Source organism: Rutidosis leptorrhynchoides, chromosome 8, assembly GCF_046630445.1.
Source record: "Rutidosis leptorrhynchoides isolate AG116_Rl617_1_P2 chromosome 8, CSIRO_AGI_Rlap_v1, whole genome shotgun sequence".
Classification (NCBI taxonomy): domain Eukaryota; kingdom Viridiplantae; phylum Streptophyta; class Magnoliopsida; order Asterales; family Asteraceae; genus Rutidosis; species Rutidosis leptorrhynchoides.
Genome location: NC_092340.1, coordinates 73,708,868 through 73,735,685, shown reverse-complemented (window position 1 = coordinate 73,735,685; position 26,818 = coordinate 73,708,868). Strand labels below are relative to the sequence as shown.

General features: G+C 35.5%; 1 protein-coding gene across 1 annotated transcript; it reads right to left on the bottom strand.

The window, feature by feature from the left end:
• Nucleotides 1–3,273: 3,273 nt before the first annotated feature.
• LOC139864096 (uncharacterized) lies at nt 3,274–4,461 on the bottom strand. Its single transcript, XM_071852679.1, has one exon. The coding sequence runs from the start codon at nt 4,352–4,354 to the stop codon at nt 3,410–3,412; it is 945 nt and encodes a 314-aa protein (XP_071708780.1). The 5' UTR covers nt 4,355–4,461; the 3' UTR covers nt 3,274–3,409.
• Between the last annotated feature and the right edge of the window lie 22,357 nt (nt 4,462–26,818).

Below are 26,818 nucleotides of genomic sequence, written 5' to 3'. Positions count from 1 at the left end.
GATTCGAACCTGATCACCTCTTGTAATGAACTCATTTATATCTATATCACTTTATTTATTTGAAACACAAGCACATTTCATTGTACCAATGTATTGGTTATATTTGAAGGATTCAACATTTGACGAATACATGAATTATTATTCTGTAAATGGTTGAGAGTATTTAATTATGTGGATGTTAACACAAATTAACAAAGTAACAACTCCACAATTTTTTAGTTTAGAGTAGCTATCAATGAACACCTAGAAGTTAGAACCAAACCAATCTAATTGTCTAGGGGAAGGTTGTAAAATTCGGTATTCGGTGATTAATCGGTCGGGACTTTGAAAAGATTAATCGGCAATTCGGAGATTAATCGAGGATTAATCGGATTGTACTTTATACATTTAAATATTAGATTTCAAAAATTATATGTGTAAATATAGAAGAAAATCATAAACATAAACATAAACTTTAACATAATTGATTAAAATTGTTTATTATGTTCAAAAACTATAAAGTTCTAACTTAAATTCATGTTAAGATGTTGAAAATTTTTGACTTTGACCGACCGACTTTGATTACTAAATTCGATTTTGACTCATGAATTAATGTTGACCTATTAGTTAAACGGATTTTAGAAAATCGGAACGGATTGCTCTTAAAAATTATTAATCGGAGATTAATCGGCGAGTAATCGGGTTTTTTACAACACTGGTCCTGGGACACCAAATCTATAGTGCCTATTAAAATTCTATAATGATGATTTCATTATTAGGCTAATTCCCTTGTTAAGAAAAAATCAAAAAAAAAAAAGGAAAAACTTTAAGTCATCGATGTCATTAACATTAATTAAATACTTTATCTATCTATTTAAGTTAATTGAAATTCACTTAGTTATACATAAAGATTCCGCATATGTAGCAATTAATAATAAAGATTTATTGTTATCCATAATTTAATTTGATGTTATATTGTTAGTTAACGATTAATACCTATAAACTTGACAACACTTTAAATATAACCATAAAACGATATGGACTAGCTTTAAAAAATATATAGTAATTCTCGCTATAATCAGTTTACGAAATTCACGAGGGCATGAATAATACTAATGATTTTAAAGGCATGTTTACTGAAGGTTTCATTTACATGGGTGTGTTTGGACGAAATTAGCTGGAGCTGGAGCATGTAGCTAGAGCTGGAGCTTATGAGTTAGAGCTGGAGCTGGAGCTTATTTATAAAGCTGGTAACTGGAGCTTATTATTTTTTAGAAGTGTTTGGTAAACTAGCTGGAGTATATTTTTCAATTCATAAGCTCTACTTTTTTACATAAGGTACTAGAAGTAGCTTATTTTTCTAGAACTTATGATTTTCATAAGGTCTACTTTTTATGTCTAGCAAACAAAGCTTATTACTTGGAGCTTATTAAAATTATAAGCTCAAGCTCCCATAATCTCCCATAAGCTCTTGCGCCAAACACACCCATAAATTAATTTTAATAATTATTTAAAGAATCATTACATTTAACTCTTATTCAATTATACGTATAAAATCTATTTTATAGTATAATATAAATCTCATAAATAAGGATTATTCAAGTTTTAAAAAAAATTCAAAAGGAAAGAAAAAAAAATTTAAGCCCCTCATGATGATGTCATTAAAATAATTGATTATTTTTAATAAAAATATTAGCATGTTAATTGTATAGTATATGAATCATTATGTAAACTTATGATAAAATAACCTATGAACATATGTACAATATTTTAAGCATTATGTACAACCTAATGGTAAAACACTCATATGACTATATGTACAAACTTTAAACAAATTGTACAGTCTTTTACAAAACACATCATGACACATGTACAAACTTTGAAGCATATTGTACAACCTTCAAATAATAATTGTATATTAGTTTTTTATTTAAAAAAAAAATAAAGAGACATTTGTTATTACTAATAATAATTATTAAAAATATAAATTCAATTTTAATAAGTCTCAGTCAGGAGCATTGGTCGCATATTTTGAAAACTTCCGTTGTCACTTATTATGTATTATATATTGAAAACCTGTATTGTCGTTATATCCACCTTTCTATTTTGGGCTGTCACATTTCAAGTATCCACTTGATGTTTCAACCAATCAGAAGAGGTTATTATGAAGAGAAAAGATTTCTGATTGGTGGAGAATGAAGTTAGTGGAATTTCCTAAAACTCTGTTAAAAGAGTAATTGTACATTTGTAGTGGGAAGAGGGGAGTATTATTATATTATTATTATTCAAATATAGGTTTTCTTTACGAGATTAATTACGTTACATATGTATGCGAAATACATGTCTCAATAAAATGTTGTAATGTAGCTTTTATGACAAGAAAAATAATAATTGTGATGAAAATTAAAAGAAAGTGGTGGGAGAATAAAGTAGTTCATTTATTCTGACTAAGTTAAATATATCAATATGTTTTTAAAAACAACGACAAGTTTCTTAGTCGGAATATGTGGTTCCACGGGTCATTAAACTAAATGACTTTAGCATTTATGTTCACTTAATACCTAACACATATAATTAAACGGTTTCGTTCAAACAAACCCGTGATTTCACGGGTCATTTCCTAGTAGACTTTAATAAATCATAATAAACCTATGATCATGATATCAAGATTATTAAAAACTAGTATAGTTCTAGTTTGTTAACAATAACATATACTCCGTATAACCAACGCACTTTCACCAACCGATGAAAAAATCTAACAAAAGATACACAGAACCCCAATTAGGCTCGCAGCTACAAAGCAAACCTAATAGCAAACTAGGACGGTGACTATCTAAAGACGAGCTAAAGTGGAGCGAATCAAAGAACGACAATTCTACACTTACACTAAACCAATACCCAATACAAAGAAGAAGAAGAAAAAAAAAAACAACAAACACCTACGTCAAACATAAAACCAGCAAACAATGAAACGAACGATCAAAATCACTAGCATCCATTCTTTGCAACAATGGAAACTTTCTTCCTCTCAAGTCCTGTCTGTCTAATAACCATCCCATTGATCTTATCAAGGTTTACAGATTTTCCGGATCGAGACTTAGTACGAATAAAATTCGGGTTCTAGTTAACAAACAAATACTTTATAAAACTTGTTGCTTTCTTGACCCTTTCTCATTAGTTTTATTCTACTAAATTAATTTGATTGGTGACATAAAAGTAAAAAAGTTCCCTAAGATTAACTAAAACATATCAAACCAAAACAAAGACCAAAACAGAAGATCAATCCTTCTCAATTACAATATACAGATTTTATTGCACAAAATGCGACATTTTCGCTACATTGTCGGTCTAAAAAATGATTGTTATATCAAACAAAGGACAAAAATTCACATGAAAATGAGATGAAATCTACAAAAGAGGATTATGAAACTTAGCTTTTGGTAGCATAAACTAACAATGAGAATCCCTTTTTTTGATCATCACTCTTCACAATCTTCTCTTCCAACCACAACCTACTATCCAACCCACTTCTTGTTCTAAACATAAACACAGCATGACCCGAACCGGATCCAGACCCTGAACCCGACCCTGACCCGGTATCCGTATAAAAAAACCAATCATGAACATCCCACATCAAATCCACCAATAACCCATCCAAAAAAATAGTTTGATTCCCTCTAAAATTCCATTGTAACCTCTTGACCCGGATCACGATCCGTTTATCTATATACACCAATAAAACCGGGTATTTCAACCCCTCATTTTCTCCGGTACACCGGATAACAATATCATGCCAACTTCCGGTATCGGAAAATTGAGCCTTAGTGGCGTAAAGGGTATTGCCGGAATAGTGTTCTTTCCGGGAAAGCAAACAACTTTTTCCGATCTGTTTATGGGTTTTTAGTTTCTTGACGGCGGATTCTTCCGACATGTCTCCGATCAACAACCCCAATTCGGAATCAACCATGATTAAAACATAGTACCCTTCAACCGGTTCTGCTCCGTCGCCATATTGAACCGATGAAAGATCATAATAAATTTCAAATTTTGAATCATTTGTTTCGAAAAATTTCGTTCCTTTCTTTTTTCTAAAGAGTCTTGAATGTGTGTTCAATCGGAAAGCCGTTGTGGGGTCATCGCCGGAGGTAATTTGAAGGCCTTGTGTGGTGGCGTTACGGTACCATGTAATGGTGATGTAGTGGTGGGTCCCGGTGGATAAGGTGGTTTTGTATAGATATGAAACGGCAGTTTGTGTTGATGGGTTTAAATTTTGAGAAATTATACATGATGAAGATGTTGTTGTGTAATTTGAACATGATGCTGATTCAGAGACTTGTACGGCATATTGACTGTAACATGAAACTAAATCCAACATGTTTTTGTTTTGTGTGTATGTGTGTGTGTGTTTTGGAGGTTTTTTTGAAGTTGTTTTATTGAGTTGGTTAAGGAACAAAAGTGGGAAAATGCGTAGGAAGAAGAGATGTTAACTGAATATGAATGTGAATGTGATTCTCTGTCACACTCTAGTATATATTTTTGTTTATGCAAATTTTTATTTTTAGCTCTAATAAAAAACAAGAAGTGTCTTTTTCTGAATTTTTGTTTTTTAAGTGTTATTGATGGATTATGTGGGATTATGTGATTTAATAATGCAAGTAAAGTTTTATATCAGGATTAATATAATTGATTGAGATATAAGTGATAATGAGACAAATTGTAGGCTTAGGGATATTTGGTTAAGGAGAAGTTATATGAGGAGTGCTAATAAATGTATTTTCTTTTATTTCTACATTTGATTATTCGTAATCCGCATTATTAGTTAAGATGTAAAGATATCCATTTAACATTACATCGGAGCACCAAACCATGAGAGAGAGTGTGAGAGAGAGTGTGAGGAGAGAGAGAGTGAGAAACACAAGCAACTGGGCAGGGTATGATTCGAAGCCTGATCGATTCAAAGGAGGACTACCGGGCGATTCTTCAAGATCAAACAGAAACCATTGGACTTCTTTCATGTTCTTTAATTACCCAGAGGGGTGGAATATGGAAAATTTATGGAAAACCTTCAAGTCTTATGGCAATCTCAAAGACATTTACATGGTTGGAAAGAGGCTAAGGTGTGGGCATCGGTTTGCCTTCGCAAGATTCAGTGACGTTTCTAATGTTGACAGGTTACTAACGTCATTAGAACGCATCTCCTTCGATGGCAACCCAATTAGAATCTTCAAGGCAATCGACAAAGAAAAGGTGAAAAATGGGTCTCGGTATACAAGAGGGGGTAATGCTAATCACTTCAACAATGCATTCACCGATGGTAGGAGTTTCAACGAGGTGGCTAGAACCCCGAAAAAGGATCTGAGATTTGACTTGAACAAGAAAAAGGAAGATCTCAGGTTCAAGCTTAATGGTGGTAAAAAACAACAGGAAGATAATAAACAACAAGAAGATGATTCTTTGAAGGATGAAAGAGTGGTGATGATAAAAAAAAAACTGATAGTAACAATGATTTCTTTGATAGAAGTGTTGTGGTGAAACTAAATAGGATTGAACTCCTTAATCAATTTGAGTCCTTGTGCCGAGCTGAAGGAATGGATGATTTCACATTAAAGTATCTTGGTGGTATGGAAGTGTTGGTAATATGTAAGTATGTCAAAGCTGCAGATGCCATTATCAATAATGAAAATCATGCTATTAGAAGATGGTGCTCAAAGATTTTACGCTTTGATAATAAATATTGGCAATCTGCTGGTAGGTTGGTATGGATTGATATCAAGGGTGTTCCGGCAAAATACTGGAACGAACAAGTGTTCTCGGAAATTGCAGAAAAATGGGGGAAGGTTGTCAATATGGAAAACTGCAAAATTACATCCGATAATCAAAACTTGTTAACAGGACACGTTCTTATTCACATGGCGGGCATGAATCATGTGGACGGGAATGCAAAATTAATAGTTGATAACCTTGTTTTTATCTCGGCTACTGTGAAGGAAAACTCAAATCGTTTAATTCATCTTGAATCGGATTTGTCTGATTCTAAATGGGTAGACTGTGATAACATCGATCCAAATTCGGATGATGATTTTATCGATGACACTTTCGACATCAACGATGAAGATGATGATTTTCCAGATTTTGAAGATGGTCCTGTTTTTGGTCAAAAGATCAATCTAAACGATGAAATTTCTTCTCCGATGATAAATCCGGTAAACGTTAATACTCCGGCGATGAGGGATGCTGAAGATGAAGAGTCAAGGAATTTGAATGGAGAGGTGGAGCCCAATGATAACAGTGTAGTGGAAGAGTCACAAAGCATTAACGTTGTAGTGGAGCTCAATAATGATACAATTGTTGTGGAACCACAAAACATCAATGATGATGATTGTGTAGTGGCAGTGGAGCCCAATAATGGTAACGTTGGAGATAATGTAGTGGAAGAGCCACCAAATCTTGACTTTGATAGTAATTGTGAAATTCTTTTGTCTCCCAAAGCAACCAATACAGTAAATGACTCAAATTCTTTCTTTGATGGGCCTACTCAAGTTGTGGATGAGGCCTACAGCCCATTAAGGAATGTTATATTAGATTTTGAGATTACCAAAAACAAAGTGGGCAGCCCAGTTTACCATAATGATGAGGCCCAAAAAGTTAATGTGGTTAATGTGCCTGTGGTGTCGAATCCAAGAGAAAAAACTACATCCAGTCCTGTTCAAGACAACACAAAGAATAAAAAGGATATGAGATATGTTACAAAGAAAAAAGAAACTAGGGCGAATAAGGAAAAAAATAACAGAGGATCTTTAAAGAATGATTGTTGTTTTACCAAGCTTCGCAATTGGAAAGCTTCATCAAGGCTATTGAACCTGAAGACCGTAGCAAGAAGAGATAAAGAAAACAATGATCCTATCAAGTCTACTTGCACCTCGTGTGCAAACGCTACCGTGCCAAAACAGTCAAAATTATCCCGTGCAAATGTTTCAAATCCCAAACCGTCAAAATTGTCCAGCTCCCATGTATCCAGGCAAGTTTCTGAATCTAGTAATAATTCGTTTTCAATTAATAATGAAGGGATTCAGGATTTCAGTCGACAATTGGGACTGAAGTGGGTGGAAAAACCCACTAAGTAGGTTGCTGCCCCATATGTCTGTTTCGTTTTTATTAATCAATTTTAATGAAGATGCTTTCACTTAATATAAGGGGTTTTGGATCGGGGAAAGACAGTAAAATCGGTTGGTTAAAAAGCCTGTGTCGTTTTGAAAAACCAAACTTGTTAGCTCTCCAGGAAACTAAGTTACATACTGTTAATTTAGAATGGATTCGTGGTATTTGGGGAAACAGTGCGTGTAACTTTACTCAAAAAGAGATGGTTGGGAAGTCGGGAGGTCAAATTATAATCTGGGACACTAATGTATTTGATGTCACTAATTCTTATGTTTCTGACTTCTGTATTGGTATCCGAGGAAACTGGGTTCGAAATGGTGGTGTTTTCAACATTGTAAATGTATACGGCCCTCATGATGATTTCAACAAACAAAGATTATGGGATCTATTGTACGATTCTGTAGTGTCAAAAGTCAATGAGGCTTGGGTTATTTGCGGTGATTTCAATGAAGTGCGAATGGAGGACGAAAGAATGAACTGTAACTTTATCGAGAGTAGGGCAAAAAAATTTAACAATTTCAACGAAAAGGCCAAACTGATTGACATTCCTCTTGGTGGTAGAAAGTACACTAGAATTAGTGATCATGGTCTCAAGTTTAGTAAGTTGGATCGGTTTCTAGTTAATGATAGCTTTCATACTTTATGGTGTTTTCTTTCGGTGGTCGCACTTGATCGAAAGCAATCTGATCATTGCCCTATTGTTCTAAAAGATGATGTAAAAAATTTTGGTCCTAAACCCATTAAAGTCTTCGATGATTGGCTTGATATTGATGGTGTAGAACAAGTTATAAAAGAAGTTTGGGGATCTAGTGGTGGGGGAGGTTCGCGGAAAGATTGTTGCTTAAGAAATAAGATGAAAAAAACAAAGCTCGCTTTAAAAGAAAAAAGTCAACAAAAATTTGGCAACTTAGAAGGGGAAATCGAGACCTTTAAAGGAATTGCAAACGCTCTTGAATTAAAGGCTGAATTAGGGTTAATAAGTGATGACGAAAGGGTTCAATGGCTAAATGCTAGAAAGGAATGGTTTCAAAGGGAAAAAATTAAAGTCAACATGTTGAAACAAAAAGCTCGGGTGCGGTGGATTCATGAAGGGGATGAGAATTCCAAATTCTTTCACACTTTAATTAGAAGAGGGTATAATAAAAATAACATCCGGGGTCTTTCTATTAATGGGGTATGGAGCGAGGATCCTTCTGAAATTAAAGAGGCAATTTATAATCATTACAAAGATATATTTGAAGATCACACGGTTTCGAGGCCTAGTCTCATTGATTTAGCATACCCTTCGTTGATAGTTGAAGAAGCGGGGAGTCTTGAAATTCCAATTAGTGAAGAGGAGATTCTTCAAGCAATAAGTGATTGTGGTAGCACTAAAGCTCCGGGCCCGGATGGTTTTAATTTAAGGTTCTTTAAGAAATTTTGGGATGTTATCAAAGTCGATGTCGTTAATGCCATATCATGGTTTTGGAGCAATGGGGAATTTTCGAGGGGGTGCAACGCTTCATTTGTTACTTTAATTCCGAAAAAAATGACCCAATTAACCTTAGTGATTACCGGCCTATTAGTCTCATCGGAAGTTTTTACAAAATCGTTGCTAAAATACTTTCCAACAGATTAAGAAAGGTAATTCCAAGACTTGTCGGTTCAGAACAAAGTGCTTTTCTAAAAGAAAGATATATCTTGGATGGTGTTCTTATAGCTAATGAATCTCTTGAATACATGAAGGTCCAAAAGAAAAAAGGTATATTTTTTAAGGTTGATTTTGAAAAAGCTTTTGATAGCTTGAATTGGGATTTCCTCATGGAAGTCATGGCTAGTATGGGGTTCGGTGTTAAATGGAGAAAATGGATTTTATCTTGTCTAAAGTCGGCTAGCATTTCTATCTTAGTAAATGGATCCCCTACTAGAGAGTTCTCTATTGGTAGGGGTGTGCGGCAAGGTGATCCCTTGTCCCCTTTCTTGTTCATCCTCGCCGCTGAAGGCCTAAACATTCTCACTAAAGCCGCGGTAGATCGAGGTCTTTTCAAAGGTGTCGAAATTGGGAAGGAAAACATTTTGGTTTCCCATTTGCAATACGTCGATGATACCATCTTCTTTGGAGAATGGTCTAGATTAAACGCACGTAATCTTCTAAATGTTCTTAAATGTTTTGAATTGGCCTCGGGGTTAAAAGTAAATCTTCAAAAAAGTTGTCTTTTTGGTGTTGGTGTTAATTCGGTTGAGGTAGAAGATCTTGCTAGACGTATGGGATGTAAAGCCGGGAAATTTCCTTTTATTTACCTCGGTCTTCCTATTGGTGCAAAAATGAAGAAATTGAGCGATTGGGCGCCGGTAATTGATAAATTCAAAAAAAAATTATCGGCTTGGAAAATGAAAACGTTGTCCTATGGTGGAAGATTGGTTCTTTTAAAATCGGTTCTTAGTAGTCTTCCTTTGTATTACTTCTCGCTCTTTCGTACCCCGCCTTGTGTGCTTAAATTACTCGAGAGTGTGAGACTCATTTTCTTTTGGGGAGGGGATCTTACGAGCTCTAAAATGTCTTGGGTTAAATGGGAATCTATTCTTTTACCTTACGGGTCGGGCGGGCTAAATATTGGGTCGTTAAAAAGCAAAAACCTAGCCCTTTTGGGCAAATGGTGGTGGAGGTTTAAAACCGAATCCAATAGCTTATGGACCAAAATTATTCGTAGCATATATGGAATTGACGGACGCTTGCGGTCGGGAGGTGGGCATGACCATCTTTCGGCCTCAGGTACTTGGAACAACATAATTCTTGCAGGTAACAAAATTGAGGAAGCTCAAGTGCCTTTCATTCAATCTTTTCAAAAATCAATCGGTGACGGAAGATCGACTTTATTTTGGAAGGACATTTGGTGTGGTTCGGTGTGTTTCAAAGACGCGTTTCCAAGGCTTTATAGGCTTGATTGCAACAAAGATGCGATGGTAAGAGACAGAATTATAGTAGACGACATCAACAGAGATAGAAACATGGCAGATGGCATCGGCAACAATTCGGGCAGTTTCAATTGGTGCTGGTCACGCGAACCAAGGGGTCGCACAGCGGGTGAATTCGATGATCTGTGCAGATTGCTTCGATCATTTTCGTTGGACTTTAATGTTGGCGAATCTTGGACGTGGAATCTTGCTAGCAATGGCGTTTTCACTGTTAAAAGACTCGCATATCTTATCGATCAGCAGGTTCTTAACACTTCAAATCTTGTTTCTCAACAAACCTTACGTAACAATCTCATTCCTAAAAAAGTAGAAATTTATGTTTGGAGACTTTTGAAAAAAAGAATACCGGTTCGGGTTGAACTAGACAAAAGGGGTGTGGATTTACATACTATTCGTTGTCCCGTTTGTGATGAAGATCTTGAATCGGTCGAGCATTCCTTAATTTCCTGCAAATTCTCGCTTGATGTATGGACTAGGATCTTCAAATGGTGGAACTTTGCTTCGTTTTCAAGTCTAAGTTTTAATGATATTCTTCAAGCAACATGTCTAATCTCGGGAAGAAAATTTGGCAAGCCGTGGAGTGGGTATGCGCGTACTACATTTGGAAGAATCGTAATATGGTGGTGTTCAATAACAAAGGTTGGACTACCCCGGTTGCGATTACTGAAATTCAGCTTAAATCTTTTGAGTGGATCTCGAATAGAATCAAAGGCAAAAGTATCGATTGGCATACTTGGCTCACAAATCCTTCTTTTTTCTTAGATAGCTAAGTAGTGTTTTCTTTTTTTTCGTTGTTCGTTTTGTCTCGGCTTTATTTTGCCGATCCTCTTATTGTATTTTCGTTGGTGCTTGGTAATATAATTCCTTCTTGCTTTTCAAAAAAAAGTTAAGATGTAAGCTCAGCATGTCGCGAACACGCCAGTAGTGCGACGTGCTAGGCTGCTAGCTCGACTTTTTCGAGGCATGCTTGATGGTGGCACGGACCCTTCACCATCATGTTGATTTATTGATTACTCCATTATTTAGTACCCTTTTTCTATTATTTTTTTACCACATCCTCAAGCAACTTCAAATTATATTTTAATACATTGTCCAACACCCTTTTTGATCACCTTGTTGACAACCACCCTCTATCCTATCAGTCCATCACATTTCTCACATTGAAGTCATCGCAAAAAAAGAAATGAAAAAAAATAAAATAACTCCATCACCTTGACATGTTACCGTCATCACTACGAATAGTCTTATAACTTATACTGTAATATATAATAGTTAAGTGAATTTATTAAAATAAATTTGATAAGAATCCTCTGCGGATATAAAACAACATGATTGATTATGTTAGATGATTTTTGAAAAGACAAAAGAGTCAATGATTTCGCGGTATCGAGATCACTCTTACAACCTTGAGGTTGAGAGTTCGGATCATATTTAGGACATTTTGTGATTTGTATATATTCGTGTTAATATTAGATGGGTGTGTGAGTTTGTTTTTCAAAAAAAAAAGATGATTTTTGTTTTTTATGTTTGATGCATCATCTAACGTATAGTAAGGATATATTTTTTTGAACGGCTATTTGCATCAGCGTATCATTTATTTCAACGACACTCATCATTTGCACACACACGCTAGGAGGAAACTCTTCACACCCTTCGACACGGAGTACCCAGGTGCTTTGGACCGAACCTCGTAATACAGCCCGAAATGGAACTGCAAACGGGCTCATGTGATAAGCCCACAATATGAAACTTAGCACAGGGATCCTTGAGAAAACCACCCCCCACAGGAATCGAACCCCTGCCTAATCGTTATAGAACAAGGGGCCCGCCCACACTTGAGCTTCTACCACTCAGGCTACTGCCTCGGTGGTTTATAGTAAGGATATATTGTATGGATATTTATAAACTAAATTAACTATTAACATTCCATTAGTTTTCGAGAAGTACAGTGATCATTACATATATGTATACTTGTTTCTAGTATAATTTTAACCTAAAAACAAAGGGTCTTTGGTTTTGTTTTAGCGGTATCGTAGTGATTCCTTCAACCTTGTAATAATACAACAACAACAACAACAAAACTCAATACCACATAAGTGGTGTATGAGTGAGGTGAGATGTAGACAATCATTCCCCTATCCGAGAATAAAGACAAGTCATTTCTCCACCCAGAGTGAAAAACACTCTCAAAAGTAGAGAAAGTCATCCCTCTCTCTATTCGACGGATAGAGAGATTGCTTCCGGGTGGACCTCCGGCCAATAAGTAGGAAAAAAAAAAAATTTAAAAACTAAATTAAATTAAAAATAAAATTGAGACGCCATGAAAATGGTAAAATCAAATTTTCATGGGTTTTAAATCCTGCCTGAAGTTTACTTTAAGCTCTAAGAGTCAGTCAAGTCGCTAATGTGATCGTTTATACGCGTTTCAACTTAGAATTTACTCCATCATTTTGTCACGCGGATTAACCTAAATCCAGCAAATCATGTTATCAAACTAACTTTATTATTATATTCTTGCGCTAATATAACAAGCAACATGATTAGCTGACTTAATGTTAGTAGTTACATAGTATGGTCTAATTAAAAACGAAAATTTATTTTTTAAGTATATTAATTTATGTATGTAAGTCGAATCCTGAATAATGATCATTAATATGACATCTAATGGCTGAAATAACACTTCAATGTACTATGGATAAATAAGAGAAATACTCAATCAATAATGAGAACATTAAATGAAAGTTTGATTTGTAATATTAGTTCATAGTTGAGTAAATTAGTAGGACTACATTAATGAGTTGATAGCAATGTTTTATCTTTTAAGCATGATTTTTCAACAACAATAATAAAGGGTAAAATTAACCTATTAAGCAAATTTTAAATGATACTTAACAGTTGGTACTTCGCATCTCTTGTATTGTGTTCTTGTGTGTAAACCTTGCACTGGTACATTTTTAAACAGTAATGTGATATGCATTGTCGTTCAATTGTCCTTGTTGGAGGAGGCTTAACAAAGTTGACAATACGAGTTTATGACAGAAAAAGAATTATGAGTTCGTGACGCGAAAGAGCAAGATCGCTACACGTTGTTTCCTATATAAACAAAGAAAAAAGCAAATGTAATTGCAATTCAGAGATACTCTGTAATTTGACTTTATAATCTATGATTTTTTTGTAAGTAGTTACCCCGATAAATATCATTAACAAAAATAATTAAAGAATAGATAGAAGTGAAGTTAAATGTTGTAAGTGAGTCATGCAACCTAACAACGAGCCAACTAAACAAGTACAAATAGAAATAATCTAGAACCAAACAACACAAAACGAACTAATCATCAGTGAACTTTTCAGTTTTCCTTCATGACTTTCACTTGGTGAGACTCCTTAAATGTGATGACCCGAAAATTTCTGACTAAATTTAAACTTTATCTTTAAATGATTTAATATTTTCGACACGATAAGCAAAGTCTGTAATGTTGAATCTCAAAATTTTGAACTATTCAATTATTCTTTGACTGTTCTCGACGATTCACGAACAATATATATATATAACTTAATGTGCACATATATATATATATATATATATATATATATATATATATATATATATATATATATATATATATATATATATATATATATATATATATATATATCATTTTAAGTTATTTAGTAAACGATAGTAACATTCAATTATTGATTCGATTGATATTTAGATAAGTTAACTAAAACGTTTAAGATGAACAAGTAAAACACTAATTTGCTACAGTATTTTCGAATTGCTACAGTACCCAAAATGCTACAGTGTTTTCGAAAATCACTATTTACTACAGTAAAAAAACTTTGCTATAGTAACTTTGCTACAGTAAAACACTATTTCAAAATGAAAATCTATATATATATTTTACAAGGTGATAAAATAAAATATTAACTTAATCCTAAAACGATTTGATTTAAAATAATATTATTAAATATATATTAATAAATAACGAGACGTTGATTTATAAAAGTAAATGACCAAAACACTCAAATGTATAAGTTATATTTCAAGTGGTATAATTTATGGATAATTTAAATCTATATTTTGACAAAGGTACGAGTCACGAAACGTAAAACACAAGTTTTCTCAGTGTACGAAAGGACGTTCGAGAAACCGGAACCGGGACATAAGTCAAGTGACGACGTACGATTAATCGGAACAAAAATTACAAGTCAATTATGCACGTGAATTTAATATAATATATAATTAATTATATAAAATTATATATATTATATATAAATATAATATTATGTCGACAAAGATAAAAACAATCGAACCAGGCTGGTGACAATTGGCCATGCGATCGCATGGCCGTATGCCCATGAAACCATGCGATCGCATGGAGGGTAATGGTGGCTCACATCTATAAATTCGCACGAGTTCGTTTCAGTTTTTCATTTCCTTTTCTATATATCTCTGTATTATTATTATTTATATTATATTATTATTATTATTATTATTATTATTATTATTATTATTATTATTATTATTATTATTATTATTATTATTATTATTATTAAGATTAATAATATTAATCTTAGTATTATTAATATTAGTATTATCAGATATTGTTACCGTTATTATTAGTATTTTACATAAAATATTACGACGAGGTTAAGGCTAAACAATTTCAAAATGAGTTTTCAAACGGGATAGAGCTAAGGAAATTATGAGTTATAGCTATGGAGGTTATGGAAAATATTCATGGGTATTGTTCGCAAGTCAAACATAGTGTTTATCATCTCTGTTGTGTCTACGTACTTTTCTGAAATATTGAATTACAATATTGATACGTAAGCATTTATATTTTATCTTTTATAAATTAATAGTGTATACATGTCTAGTACTCGAGTATATATATTTATACATGTTTGTATGCTAAATTTCGTCGTTAAACAGTTTATAATGAATCACGAATTAAATACATATATTACTGGTAAAAGGTATATGATATACATGTTTTTGGAAAGCTGGCGAAAAATCAATAACTTTTCATTTAGATATCGAATAATTTCGATGAACGGATTAAAAGATATGATCAACTGAATTATGATTAACGTTAATTGAAATTGCTTTTGAATCTACAATTAAGATTTAAACAACTTGTTTACGAGATTGATAAATTGGATTTTTGAATATTACCAACCGAGTAAATGAATCCTTATATAAGGTACGTCTCGTTTTGTTAAACAACTGTCAAAATTGACTTTTTGAAACGACTTTGGATAACTTTTGTATGTCGATATCGAGCATTAGGATTATGATACACTATGACCTGACCTAGCTTGATAGACATTTATTGACCAACATATGTTCTCTAGGTTGAGATCTACGGTTATTTGGTAATCTGAGTTTCAGTCACATTTTGGTGAACGACTTTATATGCTGCTAAGGTGAGTTTCATTTGCTCCCTTTTTAAATGCTTTTGCAATATATATTTTTGGGATGAGAATACATGCACTTTGTTTTAAACAATGGACACAAGTACATACTAAATTCTATACTGAGTTTGAACCGAAAATTCCTTAGCTTTGGTAACTAGTAACTGCCGGTTATAAGAACTGGTGGGCGCGAGTAGTAGTATATGGATCCATAGGGCTTGATATCCCCATCCGAGCTAGAGCACTAGCCTTTTAACGGACGTATGCTATTTGAGAAGCGTACACGTTGGTTTGCGTGTATTATTAAGATGATTATACAAAGGGTACAAATTATATATACGTTTAGTTTAGTTACCAGGGTGCTCAATCTTGTAGAATATTTTGATAAACGTTTCTGGACGAAACAACTGAAATCTTATGATCCACCTTTATATACAGATTATATGAAACTGTAAAACTATGAACTCACCAACCTATAACAACCCTCACATTTTCATACTTGAATTGACTAATTTGCCTATAGGGTTGTTATCCATACGTAATATATAATTAAATTCGACGTTGATTAAATATTTATTTTTAGTCGAAACGTTTTGTTAACTAAAGTTTATATATATTATGTAAAATAACTTTAGTTAATATTAATGTTAATGAGTACTATATATATATAAAACTACATGTAACATAATTATTAATTAAATGATAAGTTATTTTAATTAGTATTTATATTTATATTTGTAGCTAAAAAAATAAGATTTTTTTATACAATTCAAGCCCATGAAATTTGACTAATACTTTTCTTGATTTTTTTTCAAAAACATTTTCCACATTTTTTTCATTTTTGTCAAAATTGGCATTCTTGAAATTTTTATTTTATTATTTTTTTTCTTTTTCACCTACCATTTTTACCTATAAATACTAACCTAAAACTCATATATTTTTCACGCAACCCCTAAATCTTTCTCTCAAAATTTTGAAGAAATTTGAGGTACTTTCTTTTCCTTCTTTTTATTTTATTTTTTTTCTTTCGATTTACATAAAATAATATATAAATCGGATTAAATAGTTATAAATCTTTAAAATTAGTAAAAATAATTTTTACAGATTCTATTAATCACATATAAGTTATTAAATTCGAAATATTAATTTATATGTTGTGCTATATATTTTTTTTTTATTTTTGTTTCGGTTAGTATATATATACTATAAATCAATAAAAATTAGTATATGTACTTAAAAACTAAAAAAAATATTTTCATAACTTTAAATTAACATAAAAAGAATATTATAATTGAAATCAAAATTTATTTACTATTTTATATATATATATTCTATATTTTAATCAAAACCACGATATATATATATATATATATATATATATATATATATATATATATATATATATATATATATATATATATATATATATATATATATATATAATAGATATAAATGATATAAAATATTAAGATCAGTAAGAATTGTATAAAAATTAGTTGAAACTGTTAAGGAACATGTAAAAATGATTTTTAAAATTTTTGGAATATTATTTATATTTAATTACGAATTACTTATTAATTAAACACAAAAACTATGAAAAATTCGTAATAAAATATTAAACAGTAATAAAAATAATTATAATTTTTTTTGAGATTACTATACTTTTATAAACAAGCAAAAATTATAAAAGTTAAATAAATGGGTCGATTATTATTTAAATAGAATTTACTTTTGCATTATTCTAAACCGAGAGAAATAATAAAGAAAATACAAAATAAATACAAACGTGTATTAAATCTATTTTTATAAAATTTTTATATGATTAGTAGCATCGCTAGATACTGTAAAAAAATATAAAAATTAATTTTAAATTGTTTTTCCTATTTATTTAATTATAGGCCGATTAGAATGGTTAAATAATTAGAAAACATTAAATAAATAATATTTTGATATAAAATTTGATTTAATAATTTTTATAATATTTTTACAGAATATAGAACCTGTAAAAAATATAAAATTATTTATTTAGGTCGATTTGATATTTATTACCTAATTAATTTTGATTTAATCTAAACCGAGAACATATGCAAAGAAAAATGGAAATAAATATAAAAACTTGGAAAAATTATTTTTGTAAATGTTTCTACTGATTCATATGCCTAACTAGAGTTATAAAAATTGTAAGACCCGAATAATTGAAGTGTACACATGTGTATATAAGTGTATTGTGCGGTACTCGAATCGGGGTTTGGTTGTATATATTTAAAAAGGCAAAAGGAGCTGGACTAGGAGAGTTGCGCGCCGCACGGCCTGGTGGCGCGCCGCGCCATCTGTCTGTGACAGATTCTCTCTTTCTTTTAAATTAGATATTTTGAGGATATTTTGGTAAAATCACTTGGAGGCCGGATTTAATGCCTTAGATCAGTTTTGGGGAGTTCATTTACTCCTTCCACAACTACCAACACTTATCCAAATCAATTCTAGAGAGAGAGTGGCTTTTAGTGAGGGAAACCCCATTTTGGAGAAGAAGAAGAAGGTTTCTTGCTTAAGTCCAAGCATTAAAGTTGTTCGCCTTCCCTCTAGCTTCGTTGTGATAGTTGTGGTATGCTCTAATCTTAATTTCTTTGTTTAATTTGATTTAGGGCTAGGGTTTGGGGTGAAGATGAACATAAAACCCATTTTGTTAGTGTTTTGGGTGTTCTAGGGTAATTTGAGTCATGTAGACTCAATATTGGGTTAACTAGGGTTTGGAAGAGTTAATTGTTGTTAGAGAACCCTAATTAGCTAGTAAAATTGCTAGAACACCATGATTTATGTAAATGGGTGTAAATGGGTTAGTGGTTGACCCAAAATGGGTAGGTTGACTTTGAAAGTGTCAAATGGGTCAAAATGAACCTAAGCTAATTAATATGTGTGGTTGAAGCCTAAAACTAGTGTTAAAATGTGTAATGAACCTACTTTGGTTAATGATAGGGTTTTGTGATGAGTTAACCCGATTTTAGGGCTAAGGGTGCAAATGGGTCGGATTTGCACCATGGGTCAAATTAACACTAGGAGTGAGCTTTAGAGTGTTGACCAACTCGAGTTGTGATTTTGATATTGTGATAAATGTAATAGGTGCGTTACATTGAAGTGTTCAAGCTCGGTTATCTTTCACCAAGAGATTTTGAGGTGAGTGGAATAATTATGCATTCGTGTATATGGCGTGTTTATTTGTGGGTGTTATGGTATGAACCATCGAGCCGGTAGTACCATAGCATGTGTGTAAATTGATGTGAACCACGAGCCGGTAGCATCGAGTGTGAACCACGAGCCGGTAGCACTATAAAATAATTGATGTGAACCACGAGCCGGTAGCATCGAGTGTGAACCACGAGCCGGTAGCACTATAAACAAAGTGTGAACCACGAGCCGGTAGCACTATAAACGAGTGAGACTCAATGCGTATGGTGTGAACCACGAGCCGGTAGCACCATAGCGTCATGGTTAACCATATTAAGATTTGTTGATATTTAGTATGCTAAATTATTTATGGTTGTGTTGAGTATATGCTAACTCGGTTATGTTATTGTATGACTTGTTAAGTGTTTGAGGTTGATGACATGCTTTTGTGTTACACGTTTCGTACGAGGTATCTTGTGTTGTGATTGCAAATAGATGGGCGATATATATGTATGTGTAATTATTGCATTCACTAAGCTTTGCTTACCCTCTCGTTGTTTACCACTTTTATAGGTTCGGTGTTGGACAAGGGTAAGGGCATCGTTTTGGACTAGGGATCCCGCTTGTTGCTAAGGGACGCTTTTGGTTTTAGTAGCTCTCGGAGTTTGACCGACAGTTGGGTAGTTTAATCCCAAACGCCATGCTCATTGTGTAGTTTGGAACTTAAATTTTTGGTGGTCGAAACTCCTAAATTGTACTAAACTTGTAATTTGGGTCGTGTGGGCCCCGCTTGTAAAACTTTAATTTTATGTTTGAAACATGTTAGTTTTACATATTTGGTTGTATGGTAAAAAGCGTTTTGTCTAAAAGTGCCGGGAACTAGTCAATCTTTTCGCGGTTAAAAGTCCCGGGGACAGCCAGATATGGCGCGGCGCGCGGGCCCTATGGCGCGGCGCGCCGATGGTCTGCAACAGAAAATTTTTTTTATTTCGTATTTTCACAAGGTTTTGTCGGGTGTTGGTTTGGGTTGTTACAAGTGGTATCAGAGCATGGTCTAAGGGATTTAGGTGACTTGAGATAGGCGCCTAGACTTAGACTTTTGTGTGCGTGATTATGCGGGACTTGTAGGACTTTGGGTCGGATCGGAATGATTAGTGCATAGGTTTATGTGAACTAATCATGCGCTATTTGTTTGTGTTGTGTTTAGCAATCATCAAGCGAGATGGACGTTGTACTAGCGAGTTAGCGCGACGTGCTCGCGTAGTAATGACTAGCTACCATTACTACGGGTGCAAATCGGGTCAAACAAGCAATGTACGACGATTGTTGAGCGAGATGGGGTAGTGAGGCGTATATGTATGTAATTGTGTATATTTGCCCTTTCGTTTCGTGGTTTAACCTAATTCGTTTTATAGAATGAAGACGAGAAACGGTCCCGATCACGATAACGGAAGTACAAGTGAAGACGCCGAGTTCTCGACCAAGGTCGAGGCCGTCTTTAAGAAGTTGAAATCGGATTTTCTTGCGGACGTTCGAAAGGTCTTCCAAGAGTCGGTCGATGGGCAAGTGACCGAAATGATAAACGAACGAATGAAGGCCACTATTGAAGAGGCCCTTGATGCTAGAAACGTTTATCCTCGAGGTGAAGGGGGTGATGGAAAGAGAGACTTCCACTACAAAAATTTTAAGGATACTCAACCTCCGACGTTTAATGGGGTGAGGGATCCGTTGAAAAGTACTTGTTGGATTTCGGACATCGAGGGGGCCTTCCGTACCGCGGAGTGTCCTCCCGAGAAGAAGACGAGGTTTGGGTCTAACAGGTTACGTGAAGAGGGCAAGTTGTGGTGGGATGATAAAATCAATTTGTATGGCGAAGAGCAATGCATGGACTTGACATGGGAGGAGTTCAAGAAAGAGTTTTTCAAGGAATACCGAACTTCATCCGATCTTGATCGAATCCGGGATGAGTTGCATCATTTGCAACAAGGTTCCATGGATTTAGTTACCCTCAAGTCTACATTCTTGGCAAAGACTCGTTTTTGCCCGGAGTATGTGGGTGATGATCATAAGCTTATGAAAGATTTTTATCGTACCTTGAATGCCGACTACAAGAGCAAGATTAGCCGGGGTATGGCTAAGACTTTTGATGAATTGTTTGAGTTGGCTCGGGGTTTTGAGCCGGAGGTGCCTAGGAAGAGTGATTTTACTTTTTCGAAAAGGAAGTTTAAAGGATCGAGCCATTCGAATTTTTCAAACAAGAAGTCCAAAAGAGGCGCCGAGAGCGTTAATAGTGCGAAGAAGGGTGGTTCTGGGAGTTTTGGACCCACTTGCTTTAATTGTAATCAAAGAGGGCACATGGCTCGCGAATGTCCTAAGGCGTCGACCAAGGTAACTTGCTTTAATTGCGGCAAAGAGGGGCATAAGAAGCCGGAGTGTCCCGACTTGCGAAATGATAATGTGAAAAGGTTGGAGAGGGCGGCGGGTACGGCTAGGGGTCGCAACTATTTGATGACTAATGATGAAGCCAAACAATCGAACGAAGTTGTCTCAGGTACTTTTATGGTTAATTCTAATCCGGCGAGAATTCTTTTTGATAGCGGTGCAAATTTGTCGTTTGTTTCTCCTAAATTTGTGCCTAAACTTGATAGACCGTTAGCTAAGTTAAGTCGTCCGGTAGAAGTCGAAATAGCGGACAGCAAGACGGTGCTAGTGGTTGATGTGTGTAGGAATTGTGATGTTGTTTTTGGTGCCGAAACTTTTAAAATTAATCTCATTCCAATGACCTTGGGCGATTTTGATATTTTCGTTGGTATGGATTGGCTCGATCATTACAGAGCCGATATTGCATGCCATGACAAGTTTATTCGTGTTAAGGCCCCAAGTGGGGGAGAAATGATTATTCATGGTGATAAGAGAAGAAGAACGGTGCTGATATGCACTTTTGCACGGGCGCGTCGTTCCGTTGTTACCGGTGGCATGGCTTTCCTTGCTCATGTTGTTGATACTCGTAATGAGCCACCACCTATTCGTGAAATTCCGGTAGTTAATGAGTTTGAAGACGTTTTTCCGGATGAGTTACCGGGTGTCCCGGCGGAAAGACAAGTCGAGTTTCGCATTGAGTTGGTTCCGGGGGCTACCCCCATCGCTAAAACTCCTTATCGTTTAGCACCAACGGAAATGCAAGAGTTGTTGAATCAAATTCAAGAGTTGCTTGAGAAAGGTTTTATCCGACCGAGTGCTTCGCCGTGGGGCGCTCCGGTCTTATTCGTGAAGAAGAAAGATGGTAGTATGCGTATGTGCATCGATTACCGTGAGTTAAATAAAGTGACGATCAAGAATCGTTATCCGCTACCTAGGATTGACGATTTGTTTGATCAACTTCAAGGCGCGACGTATTTCTCTAAGATCGACCTACGGTTCGGCTATCATCAAATGCGGGTCCGTGAGGAAGACATTGAGAAAACGGCTTTCCGAACGCGTTATGGGCATTATGAGTTTGTGGTTATGCCTTTTGGTCTTACGAATGCACCGGCGTCATTCATGGATCTTATGAACCGGGTGTGCCAACCTATGTTGGACAAGTCGGTCATTGTGTTCATTGACGACATACTAGTCTACTCGAAAAGTATGCACGAACATGAACGTCACTTGCGTGAAGTTTTGAAGACATTAAGAAAGGAGAAGTTGTATGCAAAATTCTCTAAATGTGAATTTTGGCTAAGAGAGGTCCAATTTCTTGGCCATATTGTGAACGAAGGCGGTATCCAAGTGGATCCGGGGAAGATTGAGACGGTGAAGAGTTGGGGACGACCGACTACGCCTACGCAAATCCGGAGTTTTCTCGGGTTGGCCGGTTATTATCGTCGGTTTATCCAAGATTTTTCTAAGATCGCTTCTTCGTTGACGAAATTGACAAGGAAGAATGCGAAGTTTGTTTGGGAGAACGAGCAAGAAATTGCTTTTCAATTGTTAAAAGAGAAATTATGTCAGGCACCGGTGTTAGTGTTACCGGAAGGTGTCGAAGATATGGTAGTTTATTGTGATGCTTCCTTAAATGGGCTCGGGTGTGTTCTTATGCAAAGGGGTAAAGTCATTGCTTATGCCTCTCGACAATTAAAGGAGCACGAGACGAGGTACCCGACTCACGATTTAGAGATGGCGGCGGTTGTGCATGCGTTGAAAATTTGGCGCCATTACTTGTATGGTGTCAAGTGTACGATATATTCGGATCATAAAAATTTGAAACATCTTTTCACTCAAAGAGATTTGAATTATCGTCAACGTAGGTGGATGGATGTGGTGAAGGACTATGATTGTGAGATACTTTATCATCCGGGTAAGGCGAATGTGGTCGCGGATGCGTTAAGTCGAAAGACTCAACATCCGGCGATACGTGTAGCATCGTTACGTTTGGTTATCACTAACGACTTTCTTGAAAAGATGGGTGAAGATCAAATAGAGGCTTATGTTCACAATAAGCATGCGGAGCGAATTGTGGGCCAATCAGAATTCATTACTATGGGCCCGCGGGGTTTATTGTCGTTTCAAGGAAGGGTGTGGGTGCCTAAGATGGGTGATTACCGACGGGTGCTACTTGACGAGGTACATAAGTCAAAATATTCTATTCATCCGGGCGCGACAAAAATGTATCACGACTTGAAGAAAGACTATTGGTGGCAGGGCATGAAACGCGATGTTGTGAAATATGTTGAACGATGTGTTACTTGCTTGCAAGTTAAAGCCGAGCACCAAAAGCCGTATGGTAAGTTGCAACCGTTAGAGATCCCGAAGTGGAAATGGGAGCACATTACCATGGATTTCATCACTAAGTTACCTAAGACGGCGAGGACTCAATATGATTCGATTTGGGTTATAGTTGATCGGTTGACGAAAAGCGCTTTGTTTCTTCCCATTAAAGAAGCAATATCGTCGGAGACCTTGTCTAAGTTGTTTATCAAGGAAGTGGTCGCTCGTCATGGGGTTCCTATATCTATTATCTCGGATCGAGATACCCGTTTTACATCTCGATTTTGGGAAAAGTTTCATGAAGATATGGGTACGCAATTGAAGTTGAGCACGACGTATCATCCTCAAACGGACGGTCAAACCGAACGTACGAACCAAACTCTAGAAGATATGTTACGGGCGTGCATTATTGATTTTGGTGGTAGTTGGGACGAGCATTTGCCTTTGGTGGAATTCTCGTACAATAATAGTTATCATACTAGTATCGGGATGCCACCGTATGAGATGCTCTATGGGCGTAGATGTCGAACTCCCGTTTGTTGGGGAGAAGTGGGTCAACGAGAGATCGGGAGTACCGATTTGGTTTTGGAGACGAACAACAAGATTGATATTATTCGGGAACATTTGAAGAAGGCTCAAGATAGGCAAAAGTCGTATGCCGACAAACGTAGGCGAACGATCGAATTTCAAGAAGGCGACATGGTGATGCTTAAAGTTTCGCCATGGAAGGGTATTATTCGATTTCGAAAACGGGGAAAGTTAGCTCCTCGGTTTATTGGGCCATTCAAGGTTTTAACTCGTGTTGGCGAAGTTGCATATCGATTGGAATTACCCGAAGAGCTTGCAGGGATCCATAATACATTCCATGTTTCCCACCTCCGTAAGTGTCTTGCGGATGATTCCTTGTGGATGCCTTTAGACGAGATCGAGCTAAACAACAAGTTGGAATATGTCGAAGAACCGGTCGCCATACTCGATGAGAAAGTTAAGAGGTTGAGACATAAAGAAGTGAGGACTTTTAAAGTCCAATGGTGGCGTAGCAAGGGTTCCGAGTTCACTTGGGAACCCGAAGAGTTCGTGTTAGTGTATCTTCCCTCTTGTCATGCGGCTTGGATTGCGAGGGCGCAATCCGAATAAGTGGGGGAGAGTTGTAAGACCCGAATAATTGAAGTGTACACATGTGTATATAAGTGTATTGTGCGGTACTCGAATCGGGGTTTGGTTGTATATATTTAAAAAGGCAAAAGGAGCTGGACTGGGAGAGTTGTGCGCCGCGCCATCTGTCTGTGACAGATTCTCTCTTTCTTTTAAATTAGATATTTTGAGGGTATTTTGGTAAAATCACTTGGAGGCCGGATTTAATGCCTCAGATCAGTTTTGGGGAGTTCATTTACTCCTTCCACAACTACCAACACTTATCCAAATCAATTCTAGAGAGAGAGTGGCTTTTAGTGAGGGAAACCCCATTTTGGAGAAGAAGAAGAAGGTTTCTTGCTTAAGTCCAAGCATTAAAGTTGTTCGCCTTCCCTCTAGCTTCGTTGTGATAGTTGTGGTATGCTCTAATCTTAATTTCTTTGTTTAATTTGATTTAGGGCTAGGGTTTGGGGTGAAGATGAACATAAAACCCATTTTGTTAGTGTTTTGGGTGTTCTAGGGTAATTTGAGTCATGTAGACTCAATATTGGGTTAACTAGGGTTTGGAAGAGTTAATTGTTGTTAGAGAACCCTAATTAGCTAGTAAAATTGCTAGAACACCATGATTTATGTAAATGGGTGTAAATGGGTTAGTGGTTGACCCAAAATGGGTAGGTTGACTTTGAAAGTGTCAAATGGGTCAAAATGAACCTAAGCTAATTAATATGTGTGGTTGAAGCCTAAAACTAGTGTTAAAATGTGTAATGAACCTACTTTGGTTAATAATAGGGTTTTGTGATGAGTTAACCCGATTTTAGGGCTAAGGGTGCAAATGGGTCGGATTTGCACCATGGGTCAAATTAACACTAGGAGTGAGCTTTAGAGTGTTGACCAACTCGAGTTGTGATTTTGATATTGTGATAAATGTAATAGGTGCGTTACATTGAAGTGTTCAAGCTCGGTTATCTTTCACCAAGAGATTTTGAGGTGAGTGGAATAATTATGCATTCGTGTATATGGCGTGTTTATTTGTGGGTGTTATGGTATGAACCATCGAGCCGGTAGTACCATAGCATGTGTGTAAATTGATGTGAACCACGAGCCGGTAGCATCGAGTGTGAACCACGAGCCGGTAGCACTATAAAATAATTGATGTGAACCATGAGCCGGTAGCATCGAGTGTGAACCACGAGCCGGTAGCACTATAAACAAAGTGTGAACCACGAGCCGGTAGCACTATAAACGAGTGAGACTCAATGCGTATGGTGTGAACCACGAGCCGGTAGCACCATAGCGTCATGGTTAACCATATTAAGATTTGTTGATATTTAGCATGCTAAATTATTTATGGTTGTGTTGAGTATATGCTAACTCAGTTATGTTATTGTATGACTTGTTAAGTGTTTGAGGTTGATGACATGCTTTTGTGTTACACGTTTCGTACGAGGTATCTTGTGTTGTGATTGCAAATAGATGGGCGATATATATGTATGTGTAATTATTGCATTCACTGAGCTTTGCTTACCCTCTCGTTGTTTACCACTTTTATAGGTTCGGTGTTGGACAAGGGTAAGGGCATCGTTTTGGACTAGGGATCCCGCTTGTTGTTAAGGGACGCTTTTGGTTTTAGTAGCTCTCGGAGTTTGACCGACAGTTGGGTAGTTTAATCCCAAACGCCATGCTCATTGTGTAGTTTGGAACTTAAATTTTTGGTGGTCGAAACTCCTAAATTGTACTAAACTTGTAATTTGGGTCGTGTGGGCCCCGCTTGTAAAACTTTAATTTTATGTTTAAAACATGTTAGTTTTACATATTTGGTTGTATGGTAAAAAGCGTTTTGTCTAAAAGTGCCGGGAACTAGTCAATCTTTTCGCGGTTAAAAGTCCCGGGGACAGCCAGATATGGCGCGGCGCGCGGGCCATATTGCGCGGCGCGCCGATGGTCTGCAACAGAAAATTTTTTTTATTTCGTATTTTCACAAGGTTTTGTCGGGTGTTGGTTTGGGTTGTTACAAAAATTATGAACATAATTTTTTAGGTGACTAATGGAATTAATCAACAAATTAAATCGTATATGTATATAATTCGGCTAAACTAATTAAATACTTATAAATACATTAATATTATATTGTTACTATTATTATAAAACATAAAAATAATACTTATAATAACTAATTAATTCCTTTCCCTATTATACATACATATACTTTATTAATTCATAAAATACAATAATATACATAATAATAAACCTAAACTTATATACA